At 25.0% G+C, this 20176-nt stretch overlaps 2 protein-coding genes across 2 annotated transcripts; both read left to right on the top strand.

The window, feature by feature from the left end:
- Nucleotides 1–6523: 6523 nt before the first annotated feature.
- LOC126901930 (TAR DNA-binding protein 43-like) lies at nucleotides 6524–10042 on the top strand. The gene is made up of 5 exons (XM_050678881.1): nucleotides 6524–6915; nucleotides 6984–7253; nucleotides 8405–8598; nucleotides 8760–8897; nucleotides 9047–10042. Exons 2-5 carry the CDS (start codon nucleotides 7010–7012, stop codon nucleotides 9671–9673), a joined length of 1203 nt encoding a protein of 400 aa, XP_050534838.1. The 5' UTR covers nucleotides 6524–6915; nucleotides 6984–7009; the 3' UTR covers nucleotides 9674–10042.
- A 2712-nt stretch (nucleotides 10043–12754) lies between these two features.
- On the top strand, nucleotides 12755–18442 carry LOC126901935 (androgen-dependent TFPI-regulating protein-like). The gene is made up of 6 exons (XM_050678894.1): nucleotides 12755–13265; nucleotides 15598–15771; nucleotides 16410–16553; nucleotides 17743–17960; nucleotides 18015–18166; nucleotides 18264–18442. The coding sequence occupies exons 2-6, from the start codon at nucleotides 15607–15609 to the stop codon at nucleotides 18287–18289; spliced, it is 705 nt and encodes a 234-aa protein (XP_050534851.1). The 5' UTR covers nucleotides 12755–13265; nucleotides 15598–15606; the 3' UTR covers nucleotides 18290–18442.
- Nucleotides 18443–20176: the final 1734 nt, after the last annotated feature.

Here is a 20176-nt window from a genome sequence, read left to right as displayed (position 1 = left end):
TTATTTTTATAAACTGAAAATTTGAGTTAAGCATTAGTTTGATTTATATTTTTACAACATCAAACACATTTTTACTTACTATCTGAAAAATTACCGAGTATGTAAATTTTTTCTTTAGACTTTACATATCTTTTATAATTATTTTTATGTTTTTTAATTTACTATAGATATGTGTGTTTAAAATATAATTAGACAACTATAAAACTTTTGTACTGATTAAAACAATGAGTGCCTTAAACCTAAAGCAATAATTTTTAACCGTCCTTATATTTGTTGAATGTTGAAAGCAAAAACGTTTTATTTATATTGTTGACAGTATTAAGTTTATATTATTATGTATTTTTATATATTATAATTATCAAAAAATATTTGAAAATAACAAATTTGTACTTAAGTGTTTGCTACAAACGAAAATCCATTTTGTGTGGAGCGTTTATAGCAGCAAACACATACTATTGGCACAATAACAATTTGATTTCATATCAAACTTATTATTTGCTTTTAAGTTTAAAAAATAAAAAAGTTTAATACTAAAACAATTATTATATCAAATTAATGTCCCTAAATATACATGTTTTATTTAAAATAAATAAAGTATAAATGTATATTTATATGTATGAAATTACAGGTTTGTTTTTTATAATCTGTTGTACTATAACTATTATTATTATTATTATTGATTAATTAATTAAATTTGCTCAACAGTTATGTTGGATTATAATTTCATGTTTATAATATTTTTTAATTGTACTTTTGTATGTTTAAAGTTTAATTTTTTATTATAAATTAAAAATATATATTTTAGAGAAATAAATTTACATTATTATATTTAAATTTATTATTACATTATAATGATCAGTTATTTTGATTTAATTGTAGTCAAAATAATTTTACTAACTCTAAATGTACATTTTATTTTTAAATATGAAATTGTAATATTGTTAAGACTGTGCTCTTAATATTAATGCTCTTAAGTTATATTGATTATATCATATAATTTTATGTTAATTTATATCAATAGTTATGAAATTGTATGTATTTATATGTGCAATCCCATTCATTTTATTTAAGAACTTAAAAGTTTTTTTTTTTGCAAAACAGATAAAAAATATTTTACCTTTAGCAGTGAAATTGAAATACCTTATATTTATTTACAAGGTGATTGTTTAAGTAAGGCTCATTCAATATCATCAAATATATAAAATATAATATTATTTATTGTTTTTAATACGAATAACGTTCTATGATTTAAAAAAAAAAAAATCTTTATATTCTCTTATCCCCTTAAAATCTTATTACATTAGCTTTTTAAATGGAAATTTATGTAATTAACCATTATACTGACTAGAAAATAATGAGTCGATAAAAACTTACGACCAGTATTTTAAACTTTAATAACTTTAAAATTTAATGCTGATGATAAAACCTGAGTATGTTTATTTTTATATCTAGGAATTAATATACTGCACTGCTCCAACCTCCTTGTTATTAAATGCTAATATTTTTAAACACTAGTACAAATTATTATTGACTAGTTATATTTTTAAATAGATCATATTCTAGTTTGTAAGTTGATCACACAAGTTTGTTTCCACTTAAAAAACTAAAACTGATACTAGTTTAAAGAGGAAATAATGGGATATGATCAAATTGTTTTCTGGTAATTATAGATTCTGGGATACTATTACCTTTTGAAAATAAAACTATATTATATTTTATATTTTTAAATAAAACGTGTGATTCATGAATATATAATCACTTATATTATAGATGTATAGAGTTTGTCGACAAAAAATATTGATAGGTTAATATAAATACACTTATAAAAACTTATAATTTTAGTAGAAACTTGATGTGCCTATTTTTGTAACAAAAACACATTTTTTAATAAATATAATGTATATTTAATTTTAAAATATTGGTATTTTTGGGTTAAGTTATAAATGAAACTAAAATGAGTTATAAAATAATGAATTTTTATCATAACATAACTTTAAGAAAGAAAAAAACATGAACTCTCTGATTAGTCCTTAATGTTATTAGCTAATTATCATTGAAATAATATTTTTCAATATATAGAGTCTTTGTTTAGTAAGGGAACGGGTCAATTTATATAAACTATGAGAGCAATAGAAACCCGTTTCATTGCTTACTATATATATTTCGTATGACATTAAATGAGCAACACAATTTATCTTATTAGCTATTATAATTACAAATAGTTCAACAAATAAATAAATAATTGACACAAAAAAAACAATAATAATAATTAAAAAGTTAAAAATTTGGTAATTATATTAATTGTAGTTATAATGCAATATCCAGGTCCTCAATCCACTTAACCGCTTCTTTTCTTACTTGATGAATATAGTGTATGATACTGGCGAATGCTCGCAGTGGGTATTGGTTAATGATGTGGCTGGTTGTCTGTGATTTGCGTCCACAGTCGCATACTTTAGAATCACGCAGTCTCCATTTAAACATGTGACCGCTTCTACCATGACCTTTCTAATGCAATTTAGTGTAGTCAAAATTTTCCTTGTCAACTCAAATCCTGTTTGTCTGGCAGTGGGGTGTGTTACGCACATCGGAGTTTTTTGATATCCAATCTTCCCATCTGTTATTTATATCAAATTTTTCTTGTATGAGCTTCCTTGTGGTTCTCCGCGGTGTTTTTCGGGACTTCAGTCGTTGAATATCCTCTGATATGGGTTGATCCTTATGTATTGGAAGGTTAGGATTCCTGGTGTATTTGTACCACTTCCGTAAGAGATTGTTCTCTCTCCGTAATTTTGGGGGAGCAATAGTACTGATAACCGATAGCCATTTTAATGGTGTTGATTTTGTCAGTCCGCCTATTGTCCTCATTGTTATATTGAGTTGTTTATTTATTTTGTCCGTGTGTGCGCTGTTGAGCCAGATAGGCGAACAGTATTCTGCTGTAGAATAAACAAGAAATGGAGCACTTATTCGTAATGTGTTTGCATCTGCTCCCCATGTTGAACCAGCCAACTTGGCTATAATGCTCTGACATGTCTTAACTTTTGCTGATAATCTGTCGATGTGTTCTTTAAACGTAAGTATTTATCTATTTTTTATTTTCTGTTCACCAAAATGGACATTTATTTTATGGCTCGCCATTCTATTATTCAGATGAAACACAGTCACTTCTGGTTTTAACGGGTTTTGTTTAAGTCTCTAGCGTTTGAAATATGAGTTTAGCTGTCTAAGGTCACTAGTCAATGTATTTTCAAGATCCTCAAAAACATTATTCTGACTAGCTTATGCAATATCATTTCCATAGATAAATTTTCTCAAACTTGTTAAAGGGAGATCTTTTGTATACAAGTTAAATAATAATGGGTGCTAAAAAGTTTAGCAGCCTGTGGTGGTAGATCTTTAGCTGTCAACGACATTGCCCAGGGTACACTGCGGGGAAGCGATCTACCAATGTCTCCCATAGCTTACTGAACATTCTGTATATAGGGATTTATATAATACGAAGTCACAAATCGTATCTAGATGAAAACATTGCCCTTAAAAATTGAAAAAATTTCCCTAGTTACTCATAAATAGGGGAAATCTCCAAAAAAATTACAATTTTAAAAATCAGCAATTTTTGACAATTTTTTCAATTTTTTTTTGCTTAAAACAGTTCTCAGTGTAAACTAAGAAAAATTAACGACAGACACAAAAATAAACCATATAGTAATATATTTTAATATGAATAAGAAAGTTGTTTTCACAATGGGAGACTAAAGTGATAGGATCTTCGATATCCATTGAATATTTTGATTGAATCTTATTTAATATTATTCATTTTTATTTTTTTTTCTACCTCTAAAAAGAATTAAGAAAAAAATGCAAAATAGTTGTTACGGTTGGCGGTATTCAAACATCGTACTTTGAGCATTAAGAATCTGATGAAAATTCCCTGTAGACCAATTAATTTATTTATGAGTAATAAATAATTTTTTTTTGAAAAGTATTGCATCCTGCAATTCAACTTTTATACATGTTTGCCATAGAAGTAATATCTAATTTATAATTTTTTATAATTTCTCTATAAAAATTACAATACTAAATTATTAAATATCAAATTCATACTGTATTCTATTGCTATAATAAATATTTATTCATAAATTATACTATTAAATCTAAGAACTACTAATCAAGATATAAATAAAGAAATAAGAATTCCTTTTGCTTTTTAAATAATCCATCAATTTTTTTTAATTAAACACTATTTACAGATTTTCATCGAAGCGTTTCTTATGATAATGATTTTAATCACTGTCAGATATCATTTATACTTGTTCCAACTATGCCACGTTTACCTGTGCCGCGACCCCACTGTGCTACCGTTTTTTTTACAGTAGTTTAATTTATTTTATACAACAAATAATACAGTTTTACTATTCTCTAATAGCTATTGATGCCAAAACATTCAATAAAATAAAATAAATACAAAGATATTATATGTTTTAATTTTGTGTGACATAAATTAGAAAAAAAAAATTTGTAGACCAAGTTTGGCTATATATGTTGGATCCTTTCTTAGTGTCGATGACCACTTATAAAAACATAATTTTACGAATTCGAATGAAGTTTTAACAGTTTATTGAAAACATAAAAAACGAAGGCCTGATTAAAGGATTTTTTATAATTAGTTTATTATTTAAGAAAAATCTGTATACCAATTTTTTTTTTAATTTTTGTCACAATTAAAACACTGATGCACTTTATGAAATTTCTTGTAAGATTTTCTAAAACGCTTTCATGATTTTGAAATAGTGCAAATATATTTACGTTTATAATTTACTTAAAAACAAAGTGTGTTATTAAAAATTATGCTGATAATTTTTCAATTAGTAAAAGTTCTTTTTATTATAGCGCAACAAGATATATGCAAGAACTTATTTTTATATTAAATATATTTATATTTAATTAGTCATTTTAATCATTAAAATTTATTATTAATAAAAACGAAAACGCTTGAAAGCTTAATCAAACGAACTTATCGAATGTTAATAGTTTAAGAATAAGATTTTAAACATTTATTTTAATAATTCTAGTGTATCAAATTAGAAAAAAGTCTCACATTATACACTAGGTAGGGGTAAAACAAGGGTCGCGAATATTTCTTTTGAAAACGATATAAGAGCTAAATATTTTTGCCTCTCCTTCAACTGAAATTTTCTAGCTACATTATACATATTTAAAAAGAAAATTTTGCAGTAAAATTTATCACAATAATGTCGAGGATATTCCGTCTTATAAATTTTATAACTTCTATAATAGCTTATTTTCATGCATTATATTCAAAAAAATAAGATCTATTATAGTCTGTTAATTTAAGATTAAGATCTATATTAGTTGAAATTATAATTTTTTTACTTAAAAAATTGCTGAAGAATTATTATTTCAATAGAATTTTCTAAAGACTATGTAATATCATCATCACCTAGTTCGAAATTAACTTTGTCTGTAATGGTATACAATAGAAAAGAACTTGATGTTCATAATTGTTGGTAATTCTATACTGTTTCTTTGCGGAAGAAAACTCTGTAGATTAATCATTGATCATATTTTCATTTTAAAAAGTTAATACTTGTGCCAAAGACGACTGTATAGTTATGTTGCTATTATTTTAGCAAATTATTTAGTATAAGGGTTGCTCCAGAATACTTTTACGGGAAGAACAAATTAAAACATGTTTGTAAGATCAATTTTTAAAATCGTGCACTATTCTTTTTGACAAAATTTAAATAAATAAATTATTAAACCTTTAAATATTTTAATGAACACAAATGATATACAAACTTTTTTTTTTTCATTTTTATACATTAAAAAAATTTAACATGTTAATTAAGCATCAGACATCCTGAAAAAGAAGATATTAAAAACCTAAAACCCAGAGAGATACTTAATTTTGCCAGAAAGACAGGACTCTTTGGTCATCTTTAGAGGTGACTTTATGGTTGGTAATGTATTAACACTTTGGTGATAACACTTAGGTGGGTAAACCGAATCAAGACAATTCGGTATGAGGTGCGCACAAGGGACCAACAGGTCTGAGTGCATTGGCATTATGTCCATCTCGATAATAACTAAAACTAAAAAAACTAAAAAGCATCAGACATCAAAATTAATAAAATGGTACCAATTTGAATAAATTATGGTACTTTATTTAAAAATATGATACATTTTTTGCCTGGTTTATGATGAAATTACTTTTTTAATTAAAACAGAATTTACAATCTGTATTAATTGGAAACAATAATTACATTTGTTAATTTAAATACAACATCAAGATGACGTGTTAGAAATGGAAATTCAAATGTTCAGTGTACCATAAAAATTATTATAGTATATGGTACATTTGGCAGTACTGGTTGGGCTGTCGAAAACTTTATGATGTATTTTTAATATGACATTATTTGAAATATGGTCATACTGCAAAAATAATATAACAGATTTAATATTTTTCTGATTTTTTTATTCATGTTTTAGTTGTTATATTTTTTTTTATTCTGTTAAATATGAGTTTTATACATTTTATGATTTTATAGTTGACATTTTAATTGAATTGGTAGAAGAGTTTTTTAATAATTGTAAGTTAAATTTTTTTGGGAGATTGTAGATTTTCAATAATTATGGCTGCAGTGTATACAAGCAATATGGCGTTCTGTGGTTTTTAGATCTCCGAAATCATTAGCGTCTTACAACCTGATAAGAGTTAAACCTTTAATTCCGAAATTTACATAAAGTTCAATTTAATATTTATATTGCTACGTTACTACTTGTCGCCATAGATTTAAGTAGAATTATTATTTACTTTCTGTATCAATTTAATTTATAAAACTCGTTTTCATCATATTTACATACTATTTATAAAGTAAATACTTTGTTGTGGTGAGTAATCTTGTATATAAAGCTATTAATAATTTGTAATTTTATGATCAATGGTTTTGTTTATTAAGGTAATTTAACGAAGTTGTTCTCAATTATGTCGTTTGTACAAGTATCAGAGACGAATGACGGTGATGCAGAAATTGTTGACTTGCCTTTGGAAAAAGATGGCACTCTACTTTTATCTACATTACATGCTCAGTATCCTGATGCTTGTGGTCTTAAATATGTTGCACCCGACAATGGTCGAACTCGTGCATTACGATTGGCTGATGAAAAGTTACATCCACCTACCGAAGAGGGCTGGGGTGACATAGTATACTTTTGTTCTTTTAACAAAGGTAATGCTTACGAGTTCATTACCTATTAATAAAACATAGATAAACTCAAAAATAGGGCTAGTTAAAACTAAATCTCAAAACAGAATAATATTGGGAAGAAACTGATTTATTTCTATGAAAGTGAGGATGGAAGTTAGTCACCTAAAGGTCCTTTTTTCTTGATTATTCACTTTGATGTATTAATATTAGTTATATGTGTCTTTTTTTTCTGAAAATCCATTTGTGTGCAGTAGAGCACTTGTGTTGATATACATCTTATACTTAAAACTGATGTATTTTTATTCAAAATAAATTGAAAACATAATTAAATAAAAATTGGGTTGATTATACTATCATAACCATTCAATTACTTATAAAAATTTTAAGGTTTATTCTTGATTCAATTTATGTTAACATTAAGTTTTATTGAATGAATTTCAAATATGCCAGTAAAATGTTTTTATTTTTAGTGTTTAAATAAATCATTCTCTTTATTTTATTATCAACACATTTGTTCTGTTCTTTTTATGCTTTGTAATATTAACAAAAAGTATTATAGTTTAATCAAATAGCCTAATTATTTTAATATGTCAAATTGAATTTTATATAAGTCGCTGTAAAAAAAAAAAAATCACCGAGTCAGTTTTTCAAATTGTGCCAACTACTTCCATCCTTATTATAAAAAAAAACTAAAAATATCAGAGAATAAATAATTTAAAAATAAGAATGTTTAATTATTAAAATATTTGGTACATCTATAGAAATAGTTTTATGAGTGATTTGTGAAATAGAAATAGTAGTACCCATAAACAAAAATGACTTTTATTAATCTATTAGCAGTGTTTCTTTTTATTATTAGGTTTATACAGTCAGTTGTTATTGTTAGAACAAGGAGTATAATGTGCATTATAATAATTAAATAGTTATACGAAATTGAATAATCTTTTATAACTCTATTTATTAACTATATTTAATAATTTAATATTTGTTAGAAATATGAATGGACTAATCAGTTATTCCTCTAATAATAATAATTTGTTTAAGAGTTACCAGTCACTTGTTTTTAAGGAACTGCTGTATTATTTCATACAAATACAATGATTTATTATTTTGAGGAATGTTAAGTACATAGTGGTATAGCTAAATGATGTCAAAAAATAATGTGTGTTCAGATAATGGGCAGAAGAGAAAATTAAACGAAGAATATGAAAGTGATGTTGAGCGAGCATCCAAAGAACACAAGTCTGAGGCATCATCAACAGCATGGAAGAATCGTGATTTACTTGTGCTTGGTTTACCATGGAAAACGACTGATGAGGACTTAGAAAGTTACTTTAGTAAATACGGTGAACTGCGCATGGCACAAGTTAGTGTAAAAAAATTTTTCAAAAAAGTGTATTTAAGGAATGTAAGATTGCGACTAAGTTTTGTTGGTTTGCTTGATTATCTTTTATAAGACGTATTATTAAAATTATTTTGTTAATAAATTTTTGAGTATTTTTCATTGATAATTTTGTTGGATATTAGGTAAAGAAAACAGCTGATGGCCGTTCAAGAGGATTTGGATTTATACGTTTTAAAGATCAAGAGTCACAAGTTCGTTCAATGTTGGATTCACATGTGATTAATGGCAGAAGATGTGAAATTAAAATTCCCAATATCAAGGTAAGTAGAGTTTCAACACTTTGATTTGTATTATTAATTGCAGTAATGCAGATAATTGTTATTTTCTTATTAAAAATATAATTGTTTATTAATATTTATTTTTTCAAAATGTATTAATTAGTCATTTAACTAATTTTTAATTTTCTTAGGATGCCTTTATAAATGAAGCCCCTAAGAAAATATTTGTTGGGCAGCTGACTGAAAGTATAACTCAAGAAGATCTCGAAGATTATTTTAAGAAATTTGGTGAAATTGTAGAAGTTTTTGTTCCTCGTCCTTTTAAAGGTATTGCCTTTGTTTCATTTACTAAACCAGATGCTGCATTAACAGCCCTTGATCAAGATCACACCATAAGAGATGTACGATTGAGTGTTTCTGTTGCAATGCCTAAAGAAAAAGATCAAAGATACAGAGGTGGTCGTAGTAGTGGTGGTGGTGGTGGTGGCGGCGGCAGTGGTCATAACTACAATAGCCGTGCGAGAGGAAGTCGAGATCATCACAGTAATCGAAATCGTTATTATGATGACGGTGGTTGGAATGATTATGACCGAGGTAGCTATTCTGATAGGTATAGGGATAGTCGTTATGATAGAAAAACTTATGATAATGGGCGGTCATACAATTCAAGTCAAGTATGGCGTAAAAGTGAATATGTAGATTCATCTTCTTCATCTCAATCAAAAGAAGTAGGTGGTCAAATTGATCCAAATTTAGTTGCTGCTGTTGTAGAAAAAACTGTAAGAGGAGTAATTGGGAATATGAGCAATGTAATGTAAATTTTATTGTTTTGATTTTATTTATAGTATATAGATGATATTGTGTGACAATTTTTTTTTTAAATATGTAATTTGTACTTACTAAATGACACCATCTTATAAATATTGTTTAAGAAGGATATAAATTCAATGTGAAACTTATAATAATAAAAATAATATTCATACTTTATTGCTATAACATTTTACAATTAATTGATAACGTGTATATTTTATATTCCATTAATTTATATTTTTTTGCATTGTGTTCTGTTGGTGTTGTTATTATGTTAAACAATTAACTATCAATATCGTTGTAATTATTTTTTTTTATACTTTTCAAATATTATCCCTTGAAGACTTATATTTATTTAATATATATCTTAAAATATATCTTGCAGCGTGCTTAATAAAATCACAGTCATTAATTATTTTTTTCCTTGTAATAATAAGTATAAAAATTATTTATAGGCTTAAATAATTAACATGTAACAACACCCCAGGAGAAAACTTGAGGCAATAGCGAAAAATATGTCATTACTCTCCCTAATTTTTCCTATTTACACTATAATTGTAAAACAACATGCACCACGTTACGGCTCCTTGTATTTCTTTAATAAATTAATTTATTACTATTAAAAATAAATAAGGGCTTAAAGCAAAACCTTGGTGCACACCCTACTCTTACCCTAAAATCCTCTGTTTCTCCACATACACTTTTTAACCTAGTACTAGTTGCTTTACATAATATCCTATATTACACCAATAAAAGTTTTAGGAACTCATTTTATCAATAACACCCACTTTAAACCCTCACTCGATACTTCTTTTTCAGATCTATAACTATCTTGCAAAGGTTTTTCTTTTCTTTATACTTTTTATTAACTGTCTTGCACAAAATAATTGCTTCATTGTTGACTTTCTAGGTAAAACTAGTTTAGTAAATGATGTCTCACTTATTCTTTTATCTATTATCTTTTGCCAAATCTTTATCTATGATAAAAGTTTTATGCCGATATAATTATATCTAATTTTATGTCTCTTGTCTTTAAATATCGGTTCTACAAAACTTTTTCTCTATTCTTTTAGAATCTTCCCTTTTATTTAGACTTTATTAAAAAAAATTTTAACTGCCTTATACTTAGATTCCTTAACATTTTTCACACATCCACTAATAATTGACCAAATCCTACTGTTTTTTATTTTTCATCGACCTCACTTTCTCCCATTCCTCCTTCTCACTAACTAAATTTATAAGACCTTCGTTCATCTCTGGGATATTCCTCAAGCATTAAATTTTCAAAATAGTATTTCACATACTCGTCATTTTGTTATTTGTTAACACCTTATCATCATGTTTTGTACGCTATACTTTTTTATATAATTTATTAAATTTTTTTTGCCTTCCTTTATTTCTAACTTATCAAACCCTTGTACTTTGCTTTATTTATTGCACCTTTTACTATTTAACATAAATCTTGGTACTATATCCAATCTTTTCTGATGTTTTGCCATACTTAAAAATATAAAGTTTACACTCCTATAAGACATGGAGGTAGAACATAAAACATTTTTATAATAGATAAATGGTAATAAATATGTATCTAGCAAAAGCAAAAAATAAAAAATTTACGAAAAAATGATTATTTTAAGAGAAATGAATTTTTAGTGTTAAAAAAAACACTCAGTATATGGCTCTTATAACTTTAGCAAGATCATAAGATGTTAAAAAATCTTGAACTCTTTCTCCAGCTTCATTTTCGCTAAAACCATTTCGTCCATGTATTCTTTCGTACCCTCTCATTACCGATATGTCCATTTATATCCCTATCTATCACTACATTATCATTACTTAGTAATCTTTATATCACTTCATGCATTTCTCTTCACATTCTATTCTACTTGTGAAACATATGTACTTACTACTAGTAATGGGAAATATCGAATAGTAACTACTGAACTATTCGATAGTTACAGAATATATTTGAATAGTTTTTAAACTATTCGATAGTTTATTCTAATAGTTTTAAAAACTATTCGACAGTTTTTAAAATTATTCGATAGTTTATGCTAAAAAACACACTATTCGGTTGTATAAAAATAATTCGAATAGTTTTTTAAAACTATAGAATACTATTCGATAGTTTAAAATATTCGAAAATGCCCATCACTACTTACTACATTTATATTTTTTTTTTGTAAATATTCTAATCCCTTCCACGTGGCATTATAATTATGAAATTGCATAAATAAATATTTTTTGTTAAATACCCACAGATTCTGAATATACCACACGAATGCTATGGCGTATTTTGAACTTATGGTTTAAGGTGCCTCATATTATTGTGTATAGTATTTCATAAAAACAGAATAACCGTTAGTATTCGTTATTGCGGTATGAATAATAAAGCGCTTAGATAATTTTCGTTTTGCTATATATCCAAATAATACATTTAAAATCAAAATTATGCGATAGGTATCTTTTAAAAGGACTTCTATGTCGCCTAACAGAAAAAATGGAACATGGGGTACTTGGCGACAAAGTCTCTTAGTTCAAAATTAAAATTATAATCTGTTTTAAGTGGTCATTTTTATTTTGCTTAAAAATTTCACAAAAAAAACTGGTTAATTAAATTCTGATAACATATTATTATAATTAAATATATTATAATAATAATAATGATAATAAATTTTATACTATTGTCATAAATATTACTATCTTGCAAATTAGGGATTCTATAAAAAGTTGTTATGTTTTAAACGTGTTTAAAATACCAATGATTTAAAAATTAACATTGGTCTTCTGGGACATTTTAATCTGCGTTACTTATGTTTTCAACATCTATTATAAAAACCCGGGTTCCAAGGGATCTGGACCCTCTTATTCATGTCCTATTTATTTTGATTTCATTTAAACTTTGAAAATCGATGTTCAAATTATTTCAACTTTGATAACAATTTTACAAATCATATATTTTTTAATAAATTTATTTTGAATTTTAAACTTATAAATGAATTTTCATATTTTCCGTTTTTAATTTTTATTAATTATGAAATAGATCTCAAGTCCTATTATTACATTTATGATTTCTCTGATTTTTGTGCGATTATTCTAATCAATAAGGTAGCAAGTCACAAAAAGTCCCTCTTATTTCACCTATGATAAAAAAAATGCGTAATCAAGAATTGACACCTTCACTTCATATTTTTTATCTTTCCGAAACGTAACTTGAAATATTTATGAGTCATAGCTATTTATAATTTTTCTTTTACTTAATTTTCATTGAAGAATCACTCGGTTGTGATACAGTAATATTTGTGCATGTTATTGATAACCACTTGAGTTGTTTTAGTTTTTTACATCACGTTCTCGACAAGATGACCAAAGAGCGTTTGGAATCCAAATAACCCATCATCATCTAAACATTGTGTAGAAATAGAAAACAAAACATGTTTTCCCCGCCTAGTTTATCATACGCGATATACCAAGTACCTACATTACTTGTTGTGGTATGTAAGAACTGTTGTAGTAACGTGCAACTACTCGACGTTAGTCGACGACGCCGGTCGACACAGTCGCGCCGGTTCCTATCACCTGCCTCTCAACAACTAGCAGGTAAATATATCAATTCTAACTTTTATTAGGATCGCAGTTTTGCATCCGAATGTAAACTGATTATCATAATAATTTATGTTATCTTTCAATAAATGAATTACTGAGTGGAATGATCTCGAATTAAATTATGCTATTATATTAATAATCTAAACTTTCTTTTACAATCTTTTGAACTCGTTGAGATAAATTTATTATGATAAGTATACTTACACTTTTCTCTATTGAAATCATTAGGAGTGTATCATCGTGTTTTATTTGTGATTAATAATTCATGCTTCTGTAAAAAAGTATCTAACACAATTTGATACTTATAACTCTTCAACTTATTACTTTTACTCGAAAATAAAAAATCTGTATTTAATATATGAATTATTATGTAATTAATATATAATTAAGATGAAATATCGTAATCTAATATTTAGAGTTACAATCAATATAAAGATATTTAATTTTTAAAATTTTTTATGAAATACATATACATTTTTAACATTTCACCTAAAAAATTATTTTTAGTAATATTATTTTAAAATTAAAAACAATATTTATCTAAATGAATTACATTAGTTAAAATATTTGGAATTCTCAGACACCAAAATATCGTTGCGATTAAAAAAATTAAATAATTAAGGTTATTAGAATGACGTACTACTTTCATTTATTATTCATAAATTTTCTATCTATTCTCAGCATGTCTATTATACTAAAAAACAAAACCATTTTCATTCGTATATATAATATATTTATGAAACAATTATTATGTACTACTAAGTTAATGTTTTCAAAGTTTTGAGTTTAAATTACTTATTTTAAAAGTTACTCTCCTTGAACTATTTATTATGTTAATTTAGTTGTTTATATTAATTTTATTAGGATAATTTTTTAATTGTCATGAAAATTTAACTCATCCATTTAATTACAACCTTAAGTTAGTTAAATTAAGTTAGAATGACCTAAACAACATTAATGTTTTGTTTATAGATCATACAATGACCTTGTTCACATAATTATTTGATTCAGACAATCCGTGCTTATTAATAAATACGTGACTTTTAGTTTTATAATTATTTTACATTTTCTTGTCTTACAAGGATAATAATTTTTAAAATAAACTGCTGCAGTTGTTATGATAAAGAAGGACTAAGGGATTTCCAAATGAATTAATTAAACAATATAGTAAAATCGGAGTTTTATGTTCTCCACTTAATATATGAACAGAAAATGTCTTCCTTGATTTGAATTTGCGTGTATTTCAGTAAACCGGCTACGATTTGTTATTACAGATGCATTAAAAATATTGAAACTAAAATATATCGACATAACAATTTTTTTAGAAATGGTCATGATTTTAAGCTTTAGCAGTAAACATTTTTCTTATTATTATTTTAGAGGGTATTCCTAACTAACATAGGTCATACATATAGGTATATAATAAAATAAGAGTATAAGTAATAAGCTGACTATGTACAAATTATTTTTGAATTATTTTTTAGTAATACTTTAGTGAAAGTCGGTATATAATATTAATTACAATTGGATTCTGTACAGATTTTATATAATTTAAAAACACATTTTTTTATGATATTCTTATTACTTAAATATCGTATGTTTAATCGAAATAAATTTAAATATAAATAAACAATTAAATAGATAAAACTATAAGTTACTAAAGATCATTGACCTGATTATTATCTACTCAAAAGTTATACTACGTTAATTATACATTTTTTATTGTATACTATAAAAGTGTCGAGTTTTTTTAATAAATTATACAATCTTTTGTTATGCTAAGGGAGCAGCATTTATCAAAGATATGATTTAGTAACTTGGAATGTGTTATTGTGGTATAATTAACCTTAAAAATGTTAACCTTTGTTATTTAAATTAGCATTTGTTGAAAAATAGCGATGAATAAATAAATGAAGTTTGGACCCAAATATTTTACATATTAGCGATGTATATATAACATATATAGCTAATATAAGCGATTATGAAGACATTTTTTGTTTCGATTAAAAAGCATTTAACAATAATGAACAATAGTTGGTATTTTATCTATAATTTTTACTTTTTGAAACCTATTCTTAAGGATTGGTCTCCTTAATTCACATTAATTATAGTAATTATTCTATTTAATTTAATAAATTAATTATTATTGATATTAAAAATTAATAAAAACAATTATTATCAATTCAATAGTCGATATTTTGTAAACGGGTTCCAAGATTTAATTATATTAAGCATCGGCAATTCATTTGTGCATAACTAGTTTTTATTAAAATATATATATATATTTACGTAAAATTATTTCATACAATTTACTTATTACTTTTAGGTTTAGAAAATGTTAGCTATTTACCCACTATTATTGCACGTTGTCGCGTGTGGGTGGTATTATTTTTTCTGGGATCAATTTTTGAAAGCTGGTAATGGAAATTCGAAAAATTGGAATCCCAAGTATCGTGACGTGAACGAAATGGGATATCGTTTTTTGACAAATTGGAACTTAGTAAGTAATTTTTCAATCACAACTTTAAACAGATAAGTATTTTATAGGAACTATTACAATACAGTATGATTCTTTTAACGCTAGCTACTCAATTTCTCTTAATATAATAATTTTTTTTTTTAATTTTTGGGATTTTTGTTAGTTACATATGTGTGTGTTTCTATTTATCTGTTATAAAGTATTTGTTTAATTCATCCCTTATACATTCTAAGGGTGTCAACTTTATTTCCTTAAATTAAACTAGTTAATAAAATAAAATAAGATCTAATTAAGAAAATGACTGGTCGATTACAACTTTTTGACTCCACAGCTCATAGCTGTACACAGCTACAAGTGCCTCAGAGTTGTATAATTTATGAAAAAAATGATTACACTTATGTCTATAGCGAATATATTCTATTGTATAACAAGTATGATTTTAGATTTTTATAATAGCAAAATATGCTGTGATTTTTCTTTGGGCAGAATCCTGGGAGACCCTCCTTGAACTATAGATGCCTAATAATAAAAACCAATATTCATTCAAAAAGTGTATTCATATTTTTCTGACACTTTAGGGCATTTAGCCCCATTACCCCCCATACTTATCATTAAATTTTATTACAAAGAATAAATTTAAATTGAATTTATAATTTCAGTTTATGCAAACATTGTATTTTATTGGGTGTTTACTTCATGATATTATGAAAATTCTCAATGGACCTAATTGGCTTAAGATTGGTTCTAAAATTCAAATGCTGATATCTGGAAGCTTCGCAGCATTAATATTGCCAACTAGCATCGTAAGTATTGCTAATTTGCAATCATCAGTTATTAGACAATCAAATTCAAGTACAAGTATATTTGTACTTTTTAAGTCCATACATGTATTTCAAACATGAATGTAACTTTTGTATATCTATGTATATATTACATGAGTAATATCTTACAGGTATGTGAGGCATACATTCATTACCAGGGCTCATAATTTCATGTACTAAAAAGCTAAAAAAAAAGCATGCAAATATGTATTAAAAACTGGGTTAAATTTAATTTTTTTGTCTTTGAAAAATACATTTTGTGTAACAATGCATATAACTGCTACATTTTTGTGGAGCTAATTTATAAACTGAGATTTACAAATTAATTATATATTGTCGACCAATATATATAACATTGAAAATGATCTTTATTATAATACAATTTATTTTATTTAATAAAATAAACCATTTCAATTCATCTCCTTAGGTAGATTAAGAGTTTTTAAAAATGTTTTAATAAATTAATTGATAGCCATACATAAGATTGATTCAGTAGTGGTTAATATTGATAGTGCTATAACATTTTTTTTATTGAATTATTTAAAATTCATAAAACCCGTTCAATATTACATAAGAATATACTACTATTAAACTACAAAATACTAAGATTTTGTAAACATATTTGGATAAGACAAAAAAAAAAGAAATTATTTAAGAATTTATTTGTTTATGTATATATTTTTATAACCTTTGTTCAAAAAAGATTTTCTTTAATTTTATGGGAAAAAATATACACTCCAAAAAATCAACTATATATTAAATACATTCATACGCCCCAAAATATGCACAGTCAAAATTATTTTTATTACTATTGTTTTGAAATCAATTTATGTTTTAAAAAAAATGAACAATTAAGGCCCTTTTTATTGCAAATAATTATAATTCGTTTTTTTTTTTTTTTAAATAAATATGTATTAATAGTCTAAGTTCTATGTATTTTATAGTTGTATATTTTACTAAAATTGTACTACATTCATAAATATTAATATTCAAATAGATATATTTTATGTATTTATGTATGTTTTTATACCCATAAATGTTTCAATAATTTCTTAATTAAAAAAATGTATGAAAACTTTTAGCTATACCTTTAAATGTACTTCTACTAATAACAATATTTGTTCAGATTGCTTTTATAAATGTTTTTATGTACTTTTTAATTTACTTTTAGTTTGTGTCAACCTCGTTTTGGATTTTATATGGAATAGATCGTGAGATTGTTTACCCAAAAGTAATTGATGATGTCTTACCATACTGGCAAAACCATGGAATGCATACTGTTATCTTACTACTAGGAATTTGTGAATTATTTACGACCAAACATTTATTTTTTTCTACTAAAATATTACTATCAGTTCTTGGTGCATTTGAATTGACTTATGCTATAGTGTAAGAGTAGCTGTTTTAATTTTGTTAAGCAAATTAAAAAAAGGATTTTTTTAGGTTTTTGGAAACTTACGTGGAAAAAGGTCGTTGGGTATATCCATTGTTTGGAATGTTTAGTTTACCAATATCAATTGCAATAATGATAACATTACTTTTTTCTTACACAATGTGCCTGTTTGTTGGTATTTTCATTCAAAATCAGTATTGGGGTAAGGCAATCTTTCATTTTATTATTAAAAATTGTAGTTTAGCTTAATACTAAATCTTTAAAATTTATTAAAACTTAATTTTTAATCTGTATCTTAGAAAAAGAAGAAAAGAAAAATATTTAAAAAAAATCATTAAGGAAATCTAAATACTGATTATTAAGCATAATACTACTTAGTATTCAGAATTTTACTTCTCGGATATTTGAAAAGAATGTTATTGTTGTTCATTAATTTCTTTGACATAAAAATATTTTGTATTTAAATCAATTAATTAAATTTTCATAATTGAAAAATTTTTAATGTAAATAATAGTCTACAATTTGTTTGTTATTTTTATATTTTATGTAATATAATGTTTACCTTCTAAATAAGTGATGAATGTTTTTTTATATTATTTTATAATTAATAGTCTTTGATTTGTAAAAGTTCTTTTTTAACTTTATCTATTTTATCATATTTTTATCTGCTTGATCTTCAATAGCTAAGAATACTTCAAACATGATAATATATTTTTATAATTATCTTTTTATTACAAGTATATCTGTGTCAATTACTTGTTTTTTAGTTTATGCTACATTGTAGCATAAACTTATGATTTGAACATGGATTGATTAATGATGAAATTTGTATAATTTATTTACTGAATCAACAATTTATAAAATGAAAAACAAATAAATTATACTACTTCATACTTTTTTTAATTATATTATATTAAATAAAAAAACATGATGTTTTATAAAAAAAAAACGGTAGCACAGTGGGGTTGAGGCACAGTGTAGACGAGGCATAGATGAGACAAGTATAGATGATATCTGACAGTTATTAAAATCACTATCATAAGAAACGCTTCAATGCAAATCTGTAGGTAGTGTTTCATTAAGAGAAATTGGTGGATTATTCCAAAAGCAACATCAACTCTTATTTCTTTGATGATATCCTGATTAGTAGTTCTTTGATTTTAAAATATAATATATGAATTATAATTATTAAATTTAGTATGAAATTGATATTCAATAATTTAATATTGTAATTTAAACGTAGAAATTATAAAAATAATAAAGAAGTTATATTTTGCTTTACTTTTACGTGTATAAAAATTTAAAGGGCTTGATACAATAATTTTCAATAAAAACTGTTACTATAAATGAATGCACTGGACTTCAAGGAACTTTCATCAGAAGCAAAAATATACATTTCTAAATCAAATTTTCGCGTTGATTTCAAATCTGCAATTAAACTTTTTCTATCAGTTCTAATTTTTTATATTATCACTAATTACATATAAAATAGTAATTAAAAGAAAAAAAAATTTGTTTTCAAATTATTACTGATTTGATTTTTAATATGTCAAAAATAATCAGTCCAAATTTTCATTCTTAACCTATTTTTTTGGTTCTTTAAAGTTGATGAAAAATTTTTGATAAAGATTTGTGAAAGTTTATAGTAAAAAAAATTGAATATGTTACCATAACTTTTAGCTCAATTACAAATTTGAAATTGACATCATTAAATAGAAAATTTTATGAGAATTAAAACTATGCTATTTTTAAGACTAATACGCAATCAGGAAATTTTATAATTACTATTTACAGTATGTTTATCAGAAAAACTCATTATTTTGTTGCATTTTTTTCGTAATAGAACACTTAAATAGAATCATAATAATCAATTCTAAGTAATTTTTGGTATTTAAAAAGATTCTGCAATTGAAATATTCAGAACTTAATTAATTTTAATGATTTGCTTTAACTAAATGAACCAATCAAAACAAAGTTGTTAAAAAGATTTACTCAATTGAGCGTATTAAAAAATTTGATTATAATTGTAAAAATCCATTGTTAAATTCACGTGAAACTAAAAATCATTTTTTTTTTAAATTTATGATTTATATAGCAACATATTACAAAAAAATCTGGAATATTATAGACTGGTATTTGCACACACAAATAAAGTTAAAAAATTAATAAATTACAAAGTAAAATTGTATATTTTTGTAATTGAATACTTTTA

The sequence above is a fragment of the Daktulosphaira vitifoliae genome, unplaced genomic scaffold (genome assembly GCF_025091365.1).
Source record: "Daktulosphaira vitifoliae isolate Bord-2020 unplaced genomic scaffold, ASM2509136v1 Scaffold_1, whole genome shotgun sequence".
Classification (NCBI taxonomy): Eukaryota; Metazoa; Arthropoda; class Insecta; order Hemiptera; family Phylloxeridae; genus Daktulosphaira; species Daktulosphaira vitifoliae.
This window is presented reverse-complemented; position numbering and strand designations above follow the sequence as displayed.

Coding starts and splice junctions, on each gene's coding strand:
- LOC126901930 (XM_050678881.1), top strand. CDS start 7,010: ATGTCGTTTGTACAAGTATCAGAGACGAATGACGGTGATGCAGAAATT. Junction 7,254..8,404: donor CTTTTGTTCTTTTAACAAAG/GTAATGCTTACG, acceptor ATGTGTGTTCAG/ATAATGGGCAGAAGAGAAAA. Junction 8,599..8,759: donor GTGAACTGCGCATGGCACAA/GTTAGTGTAAAA, acceptor GTTGGATATTAG/GTAAAGAAAACAGCTGATGG.
- LOC126901935 (XM_050678894.1), top strand. CDS start 15,607: ATGTTAGCTATTTACCCACTATTATTGCACGTTGTCGCGTGTGGGTGG. Junction 17,961..18,014: donor GAATTGACTTATGCTATAGT/GTAAGAGTAGCT, acceptor GGATTTTTTTAG/GTTTTTGGAAACTTACGTGG. Junction 18,167..18,263: donor CATTCAAAATCAGTATTGGG/GTAAGGCAATCT, acceptor TCTGTATCTTAG/AAAAAGAAGAAAAGAAAAAT.